The sequence below is a fragment of the Phalangium opilio genome, unplaced genomic scaffold (assembly GCF_054372755.1).
Source record: "Phalangium opilio isolate 3A_F unplaced genomic scaffold, DU_Popi_V2 ptg000329l_1, whole genome shotgun sequence".
Taxonomy (NCBI): domain Eukaryota; kingdom Metazoa; phylum Arthropoda; class Arachnida; order Opiliones; family Phalangiidae; genus Phalangium; species Phalangium opilio.
The window spans coordinates 2,646,831-2,662,294 of record NW_028324226.1 but is presented as its reverse complement, the minus strand read 5'-3'; the positions used below and the strand labels follow the sequence as shown (position 1 = coordinate 2,662,294).

The 15,464-nt window shown below is 37.5% G+C and overlaps 2 protein-coding genes across 3 annotated transcripts in view; one reads left to right on the top strand and one right to left on the bottom strand.

The window, feature by feature from the left end:
• LOC149610276 (VWFA and cache domain-containing protein 1) overlaps positions 1-8,932 on the bottom strand; it is a 38,993-nt gene extending 30,061 nt beyond the window's left edge. For both annotated transcript variants that reach the window (XM_089859660.1, XM_089859661.1), the window contains exons 1-2: positions 8,313-8,932; positions 7,655-7,717 (exon numbers count right to left, since the gene is read on the bottom strand). In XM_089859660.1, coding sequence (XP_089715786.1) covers positions 7,655-7,717; positions 8,313-8,723 — 474 coding nt within the window. In that variant the 5' untranslated portion in view covers positions 8,724-8,932. The remainder of the gene's footprint in view (positions 1-7,654; positions 7,718-8,312) is intronic.
• Positions 8,933-11,611: 2,679 nt separating this feature from the next.
• LOC149610275 (histone H2A deubiquitinase MYSM1-like) lies at positions 11,612-15,458 on the top strand. Its single transcript, XM_089859664.1, has 10 exons — positions 11,612-11,819; positions 11,889-12,003; positions 12,071-12,178; positions 12,241-12,542; positions 12,604-12,767; positions 13,043-13,162; positions 13,243-13,418; positions 13,515-13,701; positions 14,382-14,776; positions 15,221-15,458. Exons 1-10 carry the CDS (start codon positions 11,776-11,778, stop codon positions 15,320-15,322), a joined length of 1,713 nt encoding a protein of 570 aa, XP_089715790.1. The 5' UTR covers positions 11,612-11,775; the 3' UTR covers positions 15,323-15,458.
• Positions 15,459-15,464: the final 6 nt, after the last annotated feature.

Below are 15,464 nucleotides of genomic sequence, written 5' to 3'. Positions count from 1 at the left end.
AGAAAGGGGTGGGGCTTCATTTCTTCTTCTTTTTTATGTAGGGAAGAAAATGTCACTGGACACGGAAATCGAACCTAATCGATTTACTGTCACCTCGTTTAGATAAAAAAGAACAAGAATCCAATAAACAAAACACAACTATTGTATTCGCGCCAGCCGGAAGTGAGATAGTCCGACAGAGATTCACAGAAACATACAGGAAGTATCGACAAGATAAGTCGAGAGATTCTTAACGCATAGCAGTTAGGGTCAATTTTTTTCCCCCAAATGAGCCAGCCTTTCCAGCTGAGTTATATTTAGAAAAATAGCAGAAAATAACAGTCAATTCACTCCATCACGATACTTATCGCGCAAGTCTATTAGTGTTATAACTCTGAGCAGTTATATGATAGTTACGGGGGAGTGTTTTGAATATGTGATAGTACTACTTCGTCCCTTTCAATGATATATAATATTTGGGGGGTTAAGACAATCAGAGCTCGAGTAATTAAAGCAAAATAGGCGAAAATAGAGACTTTAATTGAATTATTCATGCAACACTTTGTAGTTTTATAACTCTGGTTCTATGAGAGATACAAGGAAATTGTTTGAACATCCAAATAGCTATAGGTAAGTATTAAATATAGTTTTAAGGGGATTAATCAGACCTACCAATGGCTCTGTCAATCGGAGCTCGAATAAATTATCAAAATAACATAAAAACCCAAGCTTAAATGGCAGCTCCACTTCGCAGTGTTATAATTCTGGTTCTAAAAGACATACGGGAGAACCCTTTTGAGAAAGCGATAACTCTACTAATTTATTTCATCCCTTTCAAGTGATATCTAATAATTTGTAGTTAAAACAATCAGAGATCAAGTAATTAAAACATTTATGCTTAGAAAATAGAGTTATTTATCTCCATTCCAATACTAATTCCACCTCCACTTTGCAGTTATCACTGGTTCTGTTAAAGGTACAGTACTTGCAGCGATAGAAAGTGTGAATTGAAGGAGTTAGAGAAATTCACTTTCACCGTTTCATAACTTTAACGTAACTGCCCTTCATGGTTGCCAGTAATTTGAGCGAGCATCTCAGGTCTGGAACTGAATGATCTGAATTGAATTAGAGTTTTCAGCCTGTTTCAGATAACGGTTAAATTGCACTCACAAATGACTTGCAACACCTGTCCGCAAGTATTCGGTATACTTGCGGTTGCTTACAATTACAAGAGTGTCTAATATTAATTTTATAGTTAGGGCTATATATTAGGTACAATTTAAGAAAGAGGGGCTTTTATCAAAGAAAAAAATAAGAACTAAAAATCACTCTAATGTTATTTTATAATGAAACCTTCGACTCTATGCGCTGCTATAGTCTTTCTTAGGCCTTTCCATTTTCGAAGACGAACATCTTTAAAAAGAAAAATCCGGGGTAAGAAAACTAGCAGACCGTGTCCAAAAAAAAAAAAACCAGAAGCTGCGTCTCAAAATCCCTATGGGAGAAGATGGGGGAATTTGAGAGGAGTGGAAAGCTCAGCATAAAAGAAGATGGGAAACCTTTCCCATATTATAATATATATATATAGTATATATATTATGTTATGTACATACTATAGCGTGTTTAAAACAAATGAAGACACTGTTCTAAAAAGGCAACTTAAAACTGGAGAAGGGCATACGTAGAAAAGGAAAAAGTAGCTACCGCCAGAAGGGGATAATAGAAGAAGGATGACACTCTGTATACTCTAAATACTTTAGTTATGTAACATAATTCTTCCCAGGCGAAGGGGCCCTTTTTTTTTGCTCTCTTGCTCATCAAACCAAGTTCAGATGGACATCGCACCGTTGGGTGAATTCTATAACTGTTTGCCAGTACTAAATCCTCAGTAATCAACCCACAAACCTTGATTGTCTTGACGTCGGACAAAAAATCCACGCACAAGCGCATGCGCCTTGGCAAATAATTAAGCGCTAATAGAGTAATGATGGTGGGAACTATTTATGGCGTATCTGATTCGGTTTCGTATAACCTTTGCTCCAAATGTTAATCTGATGTTGGGATGAATCATTGTACAATTACCCCAGGGGCTTTGTGGTACACTTCTCATGAAGAGAAGTATTATATACTTCTGGTAGCACCCAATGAGAAAGTTTATATGGTAAAAACAACTTAAACAAGGGTTTTCTTTTTAAACATTCATACTTTTTTCCCCAAAGAGGAGAAAGGAAACGGGCGCAAAAATTCTTCGAAGAAAAAAAGTGAACTTTTCAAAGGCTGGGGAGGAAATGAACGAGACTATATGGGTGTATTTAAGAAATTAGTGGTGGTGGTAACGTATATAGGCACCCTGGCCCGCGTTATAACGTAAATTAACAACGGAATGACTTCAGGGAGCCCGCTTCCCAGCAGCTACGGACATACTAAGCTATTTAACAGAGGAAAGGATTGTTCGAAATTTTATGAGAAAGACGTGCTTCTTTTGGGAAAACATTCTGGCCAATTTGTAGTGAAAATGGCTTCAATTTATTAACTACACTTTTCCATGAACAAAGCGGATTTTAGGCGAGCTACAATAGAGAGGGGACACGCATGGAGCAGCTGCGGTAGGGCCCCCAATGAGAATCATAAAATTAACATAAATGGCTGGTGGAACATGACTCATCTTTGAACTGACTAATATAATATTTCATAAATTTGATAATTAATTCTGAAGAACTAGTTAACAGTTCTTTATAATGAACAGAATTCATTTTTACAAAAAGAAAAGAAATAAAACTATCCAATAAATGAATAGATAGTTTGCGCATAGGTGTTGCCAGTCGCAATTCAACCGTTATCTACAACAGACTGAAAAGTTTGCAATTCCGTTCGATTCAGTCATCATTCAGTTCCAAACCGGGAGGAGATGTTCTAATAACAAATTTCTAGCAACCCTAGAGTGAGACTAAATATGGAGATGGACTGCAAAACCGCGCGAAGTCAATTCTGGGGTCGTTCTCGAACTAGCTCTCAGTAAGTCTCTAGCTTTACGAAGTATAAGTAGTGTCATACTTATGGAACATATCTCATAAACTTATGGATAGACAAAATAGAGTGCTGTCAGTTGTGACGTCAGATCCAAGGTTAAACGTCACCTTGCAATGGGCGGCCATGACAGTTACCGTTTTTACTTTATGGGAAAAAAGCATAGGTGACGTCACACCGGCGCTTCTGACAGCACTCTATAGGAATTAGGAGTGTATATAGTCAATTCTCGCTTGTCATTCTCGAACTAGCTCGAGCTGTAAGTCTCTAGCATTACGAAGTATAGGTAGTGTCATACTTAAGGAACATATCTTATAAACCTATGCTATAAGGAGAGGATAGGAGCTTCCGAATGTATCCTTCCCAATCCCCCAAAATGGCGGAGAACTTAACACTACTAACAACTCAAACATTCATTCCAACTAATCCCCTGTCTAATGATATCCTCTTAAGTCCTGCGTACAAAGTTTCAAATTTGAATGAATGATACCTTCCTTCTTAGGAATAATTTGAGATCTGTTTCGGCCGACTTTTCTTACAAATGTTAGTTACAAAGTTCAATAACTTCTTATCCACTACACGCACTCTCGTCTTTTGATATTAGCTGGCAGCGGAATCCCCGACGCTCTAAACTTGGGTAGGATTAAAATGTTTGTTTTTCTCCCATGAGAAAAGAGAGGATACTACAGCTCCTTCTCCTCGCACCACACTCTACTCTCAAAAGGAGCCGACAACATTGTCCCCTTATCTAGCAAATTTTTTATGGGTCCAATATTTCACTCAGGATCAAGGGATTAAATTCGTTCGACTCGTATTTTACCAGATTATGGCTTGAGCTTGACTCGAGAATCTTGTTTAGTTACTTTCCAAAGAGGCCCGCCCCATTTCCCCTCAAACTCCAAGAGAAGAGTATAACAACTGCCATAACTGTTTTATGAATCTACCAGCATTAAGTTAAATGAAGTTGACACTACTTTTTTATAACCAATTTCAGGGTGACTCTATATTGGAAGTTTTGATTGGTTTTTAAGGAAATTCGTCCTTGAAATAGGGCTAAAATTTGGGAAGAAATAGGGCTAAAATGCGGGAAGAAATAGGGCTAAAATGCGGGAAGAAATCGGGGGCTAAAATGCGGGAAGAAATCGGGGGTTAAAATGCGGGAAGAAATCGGGGGTTAAAATGCGGGAAGAAATCGGGGGTTAAAATGCGGGAAGAAATCGGGGGTTAAAATGCGGGAAGAAATCGGGGGTTAAAATGCGGGAAGAAATCGGGGGTTAAAATGCGGGAAGAAATCGGGGGTTAAAATGCGGGAAGAAATCGGGGGTTAAAATGCGGGAAGAAATCGGGGGCTAAAATGCGGGAAGAAATCGGGGGCTAAAATGCAGGAAGAAATCGGGGGCTAAAATGCAGGAAGAAATCGGGGGCTAAAATGCGGGAAGAAATCGGGGGCTAAAATGCAGGAAGAAATCGGGGGCTAAAATGCAGGAAGAAATCGGGGGTTAAAATTTAGGAAGAAATCGGGGGTTAAAATTTAGGAAGAAATCGGGGCTAAAATTTAGGAAGAAATCGGGGCTAAAATTTAGGAAGAAATCGGGGCTAAAATTTAGGAAGAAATCGGGGCTAAAATTTAGGAAGAAATCGGGGGCTAAAATTTAGGAAGAAATCGGGGCTAAAATTTAGGAAGAAATCGGGGCTAAAATTTAGGAAGAAATCGGGGGCTAAATGTTAGGAAGAAATAGGGGTAAAATTTAGGATCTTTTGAAATTTGACAGCCTTATAAAAAAATCAAATCTAGGCCCAATTTTTGCTCAAATACTGTTATGGGTGAATACAGCGACATATTTGATTGAAATTTCGCTGAATCTGGTTTTAACTCAGAAAATCCGATTGAAGAAGTGAGGAAAAAAGACTTAAGGATAAATTAAGAAAATCCGGATGAGAGAGAATCAAAATGATACGTCCTTAAATGTTGGATAAAGTTGAATAGGACCAAACAATAACTGGGTATCAGCGCAATACTCCGATGGATGGTTATTACATAACCTCACGAAGTAAAAATCAAAGGCTTCATTTTCAAAGAGGTAGTGGGGAGTTTTTTTTCTATTCCATCCATAATCAAATTTGATAAGGCAATGAAATGTGAAAACAAATTACATCAAGAAATGTGCCTTAAATTAGCTTTTCCTCACTTACAAATATCATCAATAAAACGGCGGGGGTACTCTGTGATGAGAACCAGAATATGTAGTTACCAAAAAAAAGAGTGGGCGCAAAGCGAGGAAGATGGGGATATAAGGAAACAGTCTCGAGAAAACCAGAAAAAGAAAGAAAGAAAAAAAAACTTGTCAAACGGAAGAGGATATCTAGTAAAAGAAAAAAAAATTATTCGTCACTTCTTTGAAGACGTTTCTTATCATCATTTCAAACGATACCAGATGTAAATCAACCCTGAGGTTATCAACGCCCCTAATATAATCATGGTCTGGCTTGTAATTTCGATGCAGGGATATTATCAGGTGATTCCTGGTCCTATTTGATGATATATTGAAAGTACTGAGAGGAGAGGAGCTACGGGGATATTGGTAGTCTGAATTGTATGGCCTGAGCTGACGACTTCCAATACGGAAGACAAAACCGAGGTAAGAGATAGGAGGGTGTGACGTCGCGAGAAAGTTCGTGGTAGGTTTTATTGACCCCTTGGAACCTTTTTCATCTGCCCAAAGTGAATAAAATATCTACAACAAAAGAGTTTTATTGTACGATGACCGACCGCAAACCGAACTCCCATTCTAATCTTACCCAACCTGAATCCTGATTTAAAACTATGGTTGTCCTCAGGTTTCCCTTTTGGCCAACTAAAAAAATATGAACAAGTTCAAAGGTGACAAAAGGGCAAGGGGCAACTCGAGTCTATGGTGCCCGGAAAGTAATTACGAAACTTTTGGATGATAATCACCGCCCGGCCCAAACCGCTTTTCCTAGAAGGTTGAAATTTTGCAGGGTCGTTACTCTTAAGTAGTAGGCACGCGGTAAGAAATATTTTTAAAATCCACCACCATCTTGAAAAATGGCGGCCAGAAATGTAAAAAAAAAACCTTCTTTATGGTATAACTTCCGCTCGTTTCAACCGATTTCACTAATATTTAGTACGCTGGTTCCTTATAACCTATAGAAGGACTTCATAGCTTTTTGGGCTTCGATTTCCCGTCATATTTTAAAATGAAATTGATGATAATTTTGCAATTATCTACTTTGGAAATACAGTTTTTTTTCTCCTGAGTTAGTTTAAGAGGGGAGGGTGTAAATTGTAAACGAACACGAAAAAGGGGGAGGGGTGATAATAAAAAAATAGGAGGCCATTTACATGGAGGGGTGAGTTCTATAGGGGGGTATTACATCCTTTTATCTTTGCCGCCATAGAGGGAAAATCTATCGGAAACGCCGGGTATTATTTATACCAAGAATTTGTAAAAACATTTCATGAATATTAAATTGTTGTTTAAGACAACCAACTGCATCGTTAATATTAATATTATGCCTACTGTCCAAAATTCAATACATATGAAAGAATGGAACATATTCATCTTCACACCGAACAGAGAAGTGCATAGGACACTGGAGGACATAGAGGACAAGTTGCTTACACAAAGGGTGCTCTCTAGATTTTATGCCCCCCTCCCTTTCTTTATATAACACCATCACAACCCCCACGTTTTTATAATTTTCAGTCGCGGTAAAAGATCACACAGACTGACGCAAAAGCAAAAATTACAACCCCCCCCCTACCATACCATACACCCACTAACTAAACACAAGTCCAAGAAGAACTGGAGGGCCAAAACAAAAAAAATGAAACCCTAATTGCTAAATTCAACGTACTCCCGTTAAAGCTTTCTAGGATAAACACATTTTAAAAATGATTCACTGCCAGATTTTTGGAATCATTTTAAAGAACAGAATTTTACCAAAGTGGTGTTAAAATGGAGTTGAATGGTTTTAAACCATTTGTTTTGTAGCAAACAATAGCTCTGTTATATCAACCAAAAACCATTTCCAGTCTATATTATCATAAAAACCTATTCTAAAGATTGCTTTTACTATTTTGCTAAAAGGTTTGCCCAAGAAGCGATATCTAGTTTATTAGGAAGATTGGAAGAAGGTAATTCGCACCATTTCTAGCTTTATCTCCAGTCCAAACGTGGGTGGGTCCGGAGTTAACCCCTGCTCTAAATTATAACCAGCATCTCATTGGTTCTTGGAAACTCACGTCAGCGCGACGCGAATGATGAAAATTCCGTATTCTCCGACTGAGGAGAGGCGAAATAGCCCGGGGCCTCCTTTTACGTCCCCCCTTGTATTTTGAAAGGGGGACTGGGACTATGGCGCGCGAATACTTAGGCATCTTATACCTTCTCCCTAATAAACTAGATATCGTTTCTTGGTTTGCCCAAAAACCTTGTGCATTATAGGGACTTAGCAAATCCGCTGTTATGGTAGTGTGACGTTGACGTTGCATGCCGTAGCACTGCCAAGTCCCTATTGTCTAACCATCACAATTAAATCAAAGCCTCAACAACAAATCTTTCAGACAATGATTGCCTCAAGATCAAGGCACTCGAATTTTTATGTAGAACAATGTATATCTTACCTTTCGAACGTCTTCTGATGGTTCAACCAAAGATGGTGGAAATTGGCTATTGTCAAAGGCAGCCTATAAAAAATAAGAAAATAGCTAAGTAACAATGAATCGCCAATCTCGAGAGGGAAAAGATTTCTCCAACAACTTTTTATATAAGAAAACACTCGTAATAGATAGGCTTACAATAGGTTTGTTAAGTGTGCGATCTAACCCCAAACAAAAGAAATTTATCTTTGGTTTATCATTTCTTAAGATTATCTGAGAAAAACTTCTTCAAAAATTCATTTTTTTTTTGTGCTTTCTCAATTTCTACCTTAGATTTGGGGTATCATTCATAGAAATCCACTCGATTCTCTTATTAAAGACCAGATAATTGAAGATAAATAATCCCCAGCTGTAGCCCCATCAAATCTATTTTCAATTATTGCATTTAATAGGTTAATAAGTACTCAAATGTTCGAGATAACTTCAACGTGCGACTATGACAAGATAACCCAGGCCCAAACACGTTCTTAACAATCTCATTTTGACAGCAAAGGTACAAGTGTATATAAGGTTAAATGAAGATATGAGAATTTGCCAGGGCAAGAAGACAAGTGAATAAAACAGTGACAAACTTGGGACTGAAGATTTGACACTAATTTGAATGAAATAAACATATAATTACCTGCATAGCAGTAACTCCTAGTTCTTCATTGCTAATTTCCCTGAGATGGTATCCAATTTTCCTGGCATCATTCATAAGATATTCGCGACTGTCATTTTGGGATTTTGGCACCGAGGTCAAGTACGCGTCGGCTGTCCTTTTGAAGTCCGTGTATGTTTGAGATATAAACCCCGCGTTCAAAGACGGATTCAGTCTCCTGGCTTTGTTAATTAGTAAATTATCAACACTGTCCGCACCACTAACAACACCACCTTTCGAAGACGCATCCTCTAAATTCGGGTTGATTTCGGAAGTCTCGTTGTTCGTGTCGTTCTTATTTGGCGTATTTCTGGCGTACGACAACGACCCCGTTAGCCCTTGGCACACCACCACCGCGAAAACAAGGGCCGAGAACCATTTCACCTTCGCCATCGTTTAGGCCTAATACTGCCTTTGATTACCGCATACTTAACTTTTCGATTGCCTTATTTAGCGATTCATCGATACTTAAAACGCGTTTGGTAAATTTGATTCGTTTAATTTACATCAGATTTAATTGGTGAAACCACGGAAAAAACGGAGAAAATCCTACGTCCGTAAAATTTTGTCGCTTGCCAGTTCTGGCGCAGAGAGAGACACTGGGAAAATATCTAAGGCAAATTTCAAAGCCGCCAAAGCCTGTTATTTTGCTTTTTACCTCTCCGAGTGACGTATGTCACGGAGAGGTTCTAATTTCGACGTGTCTGTGTGTCTGTCTGTCTGTCTGTGTGTGTGTCTGTCTGTCCGTTGTTACACCCACGTGACCGCGTTCGCAGTTTGCAAATCGGAGCAAACGTGTATTCAATTTCCAGACCGCATTTACAGTCCCGGAAATTGTATTCAACTTACAGGCTATTACTCCATTGCCTGTCTAACAACTCTGTTCATTTGTCCACCCCACATGGACACCAGTCTGAACTTACTGGCTTCTAAACACCACCATCTTCTAGTCTTTCGCCCATTTCACATGGACACCAGCCTGTACTTACTGGCTTCTAAACACCACCACCTTCTCGTCTTTGTTTTTGTCCATCCCACATGGACACCAGTCTGTACTTACTGGCTTCTAAACACCACCACCTTCTCGTCTTTGTCCATTCCACATGGACACCAGTCCGTACTTACTGGCTTCTAAACACCACCACCTTCTTGTCTTCGTTTTTGTCCATCCCACATGGACACCAGTCTGTACACCTGGCTTCTAACACCACCATCTTCCGGTCTTTGTTTTTGTCCATCCCACATGGACACCAGTCTGTACACCTGGCTTCTAACACCACCATCATCCTTAAGGTTAAGACATACGCGGCGATCGGCTAGGGTTACGAGAAACGTCTAGCCTTCCAATGGAGGGGTCTTCCTCCAAGGTTCACGCAATTGCGATGTTCTTATCTACAGCTGCGATTCGAATCCTTTATATACTACCTATTTAAGTAAGGCGAAGCAACCGGCGTATGCTTCATTTCAAACGCCAATATTAGTCAAATTTCTCAAGATTGTTTAATTATTCTTTTTTAAAACGATGTAACGCTCAATAAGGCGAACAACTAGCGAAGAAAATATTAAATATTAATTATATTTATTTTAATATTTAAGATAATCTCTTTTCTCAATTCAAAATTAATACGGAAAGAGTTTAAAAGCAGTCTATTTTTTTTGTCTGTGTGTGTCTGTCCGTTGTCACACTAGTGCGCCGCGTTAGCAGTTCGCTTTGTTTTGATGTGTTAAGAAATCCTACAGAACCTTAATATTCACTTTTTCCATAATATAAAGTGAATATGTGGAAATCTTTTTCGTAATTACGATGCATTTAGTACTTTTGTAGCTTTAAAGCTCTGTTTCATTTTGATATTCCAAGGATGTTTTTTAATATTATTATTTGAAATGGCTGTTTATATATTACTTAAGCTATACTACATCTGTATATAGAATAATCCTTGGTTTAGTTATATCAAGACGAAAGCTAAGGCCTGGATTCTGTCGGGTAAATCAAGTTTGATCCGCAATAGGTTAGTGAGACAAAGAGTAAATAATTGAGACCTGAGGTGGATTAAACTTTGGGTTTTGATTATCTTGTCTGTAATGAAGGGACATTAACGGTTCAGAGTGAGTCGAAAGTTAAATACACGTTTAAATAATCAGATTTAGATTTTATAATAGAAGAAAGCATTATGGTAGCAATTAGATCAGTGAAAGGGATAATCGTTATCGGGTTAGTGGTATGCATCAGAGAATAAAATTTAACATAGAACTTATATATTCTTTGTAAGTAATGATTTGAAACCTAGGATTAGCGGATGATTATATATTTTGACAATGTAGAGATAACTATTCAATCAGTGTTGCCAATGTGTGGGAAATTTCGCACATCGTGGTAAATTTTGGTATGGTTTTAGGCTCTGTGGGAAAAAGGTAATTTTTTCCAAAAATCGGTCAAATGTGGGAATTTTCTTGTATTAGTGTTAATAGTGCAGAATATGCAGTTAAGGTTAGTGCATTTTCGAAAATTTTGCTCGGTTAAATAATTGCAAGTAACATTTTGAAATAAATTCGGTGATTTTAAATTTGGCGCTGGAAAAAAGTAGCATATTTAGATAATTTTAAAGCTTTATAGCGTTTTGGCGCATTTGTACATATTGTCAAAGCCATGCGGAGTGATATTCCATATAAAACCTAGTAGGAAAAAATAGTACAGATAAATATGACTGTAACTTTTCTTCCGTATTTTAGCTGGGGGTGGGGCTAAAAAGGGGGTGTGGGAAATGTGGGAAATTTTTCAAATGTAAGTGGGAAAATCCACTTTCTAACATTGGCAACACTGTATTCAATGACTTAAGCCTCGTTACACAAAACAAAGCGAAAAAATGTTGCTCTAGTATTTCGATATTGAGTCCTATACTAGTCTTTTCCCCGACTCGGAGAGGTAATATTTTGGTTTTCCCAACTTGTCCCTTTTCTTTTCATCCCCCGAGAATCTATAAACAAAAATCAAGCACCTAGCGCCATCTAGCAGTAAAAGTTTGAACATCTTCCCCTTTTCTTTCTACATAGAGAGGGAAATAAGAATTTAGTCGACTTGCTCGTTTAAAATAAATATTTCTAAATTTCTTAATGAAAATCAAACTTTATGTTATAGGCTAGCTTAAAATTAATACCTGTAATATATATCTTTCTTAAAATTGGAAGTATATAATGCTATGACAAGATTTTTTACATTTTATTTAGTAGAGAATTTAAAATTTGAGACTTATGTACGTTCCTGTTTGCTATAGAGGTTGTTGACCTATGACCGTCCTAAGCGTTGGCCAATTTCGTCTGCTAACAAGATGCGGAACGTTCAAGTCGCAGTGTTTTATAATTTAAAAATTAACTTAATTATGACATTTTAACTTAATTTTAAAGAATATTTTTAGTGCTATAAGGTTTGGTTTAAAACAGAAAAATAATGGACGATGAAATTGATATAATGGGGAATTCAGACGAGTCCAGGTAAGTCAATAATACCTGTCCTTAAGTCAGTCCAAGTCCTAGAGTATGAAGTTTAATGACATTTTCAAGAGATACACACGAATTACAAAATAAAACTACTTCCATTGACATTGAGAGCGTTTTAAATCTCTCTGAAAGAAATGTTTGGACTCTAGAAGAGAAACAACTATTCCAAATTGGCTATGTAAACAGAAAAAACCTATAGATTCCAGATGTTTGCATTTCTTACACTTAACTAAATCCCTTTTTAGAGCCAGTTCGGTAATAAATGGAGTAAAGTTGCCCAATTAATTGGCTCCAAAACACCCTGTCAAGTACGGAATTATTTCCAAAAGGTTTCTAAAGAAGAGCAACGTAATGTTAGTATTGCATTAGTTCAAGAACTGTCAAGATTTAGTCCTAAATCATGTTAAATTGTTAGTGTGAAGATAATGAATATTGCGGTTCATTCAGTTCAACCAGTGAAATAACACTGATAAAAAAAACTGAAGATGATTTAGATGACATAGATATTGGTTTTGATAATGAAGGTCCCAGTTATAGCAGTAAACCAACTGAAACACCTGTCAGTTCATCCTCACTACCTCAAAATATTGCGGAGGAAAACCAGGTCACTATTAATATTTCCAGAGTAAACAACAACACGGAATTACCTGTAAGTGAAGAAGAGAAACAAATTCATTCAGAATTTTTCTCTGGAAATGGAAAGAAAACACCTGGAAGGTCAGCTCAAGACTCGTTAGTTTTAAATTTATCAAAAATTAAAACAAACGATGCTCTTTAGGTACCTAAGAATCAGGTCACACATACTTAGAGCTTGGGATAAATGTAAGCCCAATTATTTAACAAAAGGAGCTGCCAGAGCTGGTTTAAATAACTGCGGTGATATCAACTCTATTGGGAAAATTCATGGCTACTTGGAAAAAATTGGAGCTATTAATGTCAATTGTAATATATCCCTTTAACAATTTAAAGGGCTCCTTCGGACCCTTAGACACATGGCCCCGCGGATTTCCGAGCCCCCTACCTAACCAGAGGGAGGGAGTGAAAGAAGGGGGATATTAACAAGGAGGGAACTACTTAGGGGTCGGAAATCGGTGGGGCAAAGTGTTGAGGAAGATCGTCTATGAAGAGGGGATGGAAATCCGCGGGGCCAAGGGTCCGAAGGAGCCCTTTAACCCCTGGCCTAATAAATTTAAACTTTTCTCTGTTGGTGATTTAAGGTGAGCATGAGCCTCGAAATAGAAAAGTAAACAGTGGAGAAAAGAAAGTTAAAAATAACAACACTGACGTCTTCATTTCAAATTGCCAAACAATGTCCTTAAGGAAAAGGAAAGCAATTTGTAAATATTTTAAATTAACTTAAGACTTCCCAAAGTTTAAACCCCCAAATTTCAAAACTCTTAATTTGAAACTTTCAAAGCTTATGAAAAGTATGATGACGGTGATATGATTGACAAGGGTTTAACAATAGAGCACGGAGACGATGGGAGTGAAATAAACCGCCTATTTATTGAAAAACGAGCTAAATCTTCCAAACCAAAAAATAACAATCCTTTTCAACTGGTGCCTTGTCATAGATATAATAGTTCAAAAAGTGTAATAAGACTTTATAATTAAACTTAAGGAAATGCTTACTGCTTAGAGTCTCGGTTAGAGAAAACTAATTAAAATTATGTGTATATTGTTTCTTAGGCCCCTTTTGAGTTAATTACAGATATGAGAGCCTTGTTCGTTGCCGAAACTCACTCCTACCTCTTTGATTGCGAAGTGATAGGTTTATTAGGAGGCCACTATACCCCCGAAGATGACCAGTTGGAAATTGAATGCGCAGTGCCTTGTAATAGCTTGAGTAGTGGTGTAGAGTGTGAAATGGACCCAGGTAATAATTAATTTAAATTAAGCAGGGTTCATACAAACTTGGAAAACCGGGAAAACCTGGAAAAATCAGGGAAATAAATAGTTGACAAAAACCTCAGGGAATATTCAGGGAAATTTCGAATTTTTATTAAAATTCAGGGAAATCAGGGAAATTTGCGTCAAACAGGGGCCGAGTAATTAAGCAAAATGTTCGTGAATATTCCCTCCATAGGATTAACATTACACTATACTTTGGAGGCTCATAACTCTGGTTATATTAGAGATAGGGGGATGTCCTTTGAGTATATTATAGTCCTCTTTATCCCCCATCTAACCATACTAAAGACTTGGGACTAAGACAAACTGGGGCCGAGTAATTAAACAAAATGATCATAAACAACCCCCTACATAGGATTAACATTACACTAAACTTTGAAGGCTCATAACTCTGGTTATATTAGAGATACGGAGATGTCCTTCGATTATGTTATAGTCATATTCCCCCCCCCCCCTACTCCTTCGTTAACATTTGGCCCATAGGATACTCCATATACGGGAAAAACCTGGAAAATTCAGGGAAGTATATGGGGAAAACCTCCCATAAATCTCAGGGAAATTTGTTTTCCCAAAAGTTGTATGAACCCTGTATAAGTTTCTTAATTAATCTTAACTCCTAAATTAATATTACTACTCTTTTTAAAGTGTCACAAAGTGAAGCCAGCGAGTTAATACGCGCTGAAGGCTTCAAAGTGGTTGGCTGGTATCACTCTCATCCCACATTTGAACCAAATCCGTCATTACGAGACTTGGAAACTCAGTACAAATACCAAGAAATGTTTCAGTCACAAAGCCAGCAACCTTTTATTAGTTTAATCATTAGCCCTTTTTTAAAAGGATCTCCGGCTTCCAAATTATGTTGGTGGTTTATCGAAAATGACGGGGATAAACGGGACATTGCCAATAATTTAGAACCATACGAACTTAGCTTCCGTTTAACTTCCAAATATGACTTAGATTGTGTCGTAGAAAAGGTGGAAAAAGTGGCTGATATTGACAAGGAATCTAGGCAAAGAATCAAGAAAGTTAATACTGAGAAGGTATATACTATAACAGAAGTGAGATGAGACTAGAAGTACTGAGCTAACCAAATTCTTAATTCACTCGGCATTAGTGAATATTCTTGATAACACACGAACGGTTGGCCCTCTGGTAGCGGTTTCAGAAATTCCCCTCCAAAACGCGAGACGCTCGCGGTGGTAGACGACCGAACTAGATTCAAGCACCCGCGTCCGTGTTCCGCGGCTTTAGGTTGAGGGGAAGGGGGTAGGAAATGTTTATGGAACTCGTCCAATTTTTTTCTCTCTAGCGTAGGCGCGATTGAAGCGGCGAATAAAATCCTCAAATTTGTTCACTAATGCCAGGATCTACTATCAATGCTAGACTGGCCCTTCACTTCTAGTCTCATCTCACTTCTGACTATAATTATTATAAGGATATACTAATTAAAAGTATTGAATATTAATTTTTGTACGGTTTTTTAGCTCATTCATACTCTCAGGTTGCATTCGGTAAAGGCTGGGGTAGAAGAAGAGACGCTCAATTCAACTGTGAATGAAATTAGGAAGATTTTAACTACCACTTGACTTAATGTATTCTTTTTTAAAAAATATAATATTGATTAATTTTAATTTTATAATTCCTGTTGGTTGCCTAAATATATTAATAAGTCGCTATTGTTCATAAAATAAATATATATATTTTTTATTATATGAAAATTTATACCAC

What these genes read in the sequence shown, in the direction of transcription:
- LOC149610275 (XM_089859664.1), top strand. Translation starts at nt 11,776, where the DNA reads ATGGACGATGAAATTGATATAATGGGGAATTCAGACGAGTCCAG. An exon ending in GGGAATTCAGACGAGTCCAG is followed by an intron (nt 11,820 to 11,888) that starts GTAAGTCAATAA and finishes GACATTTTCAAG; the next exon opens with AGATACACACGAATTACAAA. An exon ending in AGAAAGTTAATACTGAGAAG is followed by an intron (nt 14,777 to 15,220) that starts GTATATACTATA and finishes ACGGTTTTTTAG; the next exon opens with CTCATTCATACTCTCAGGTT.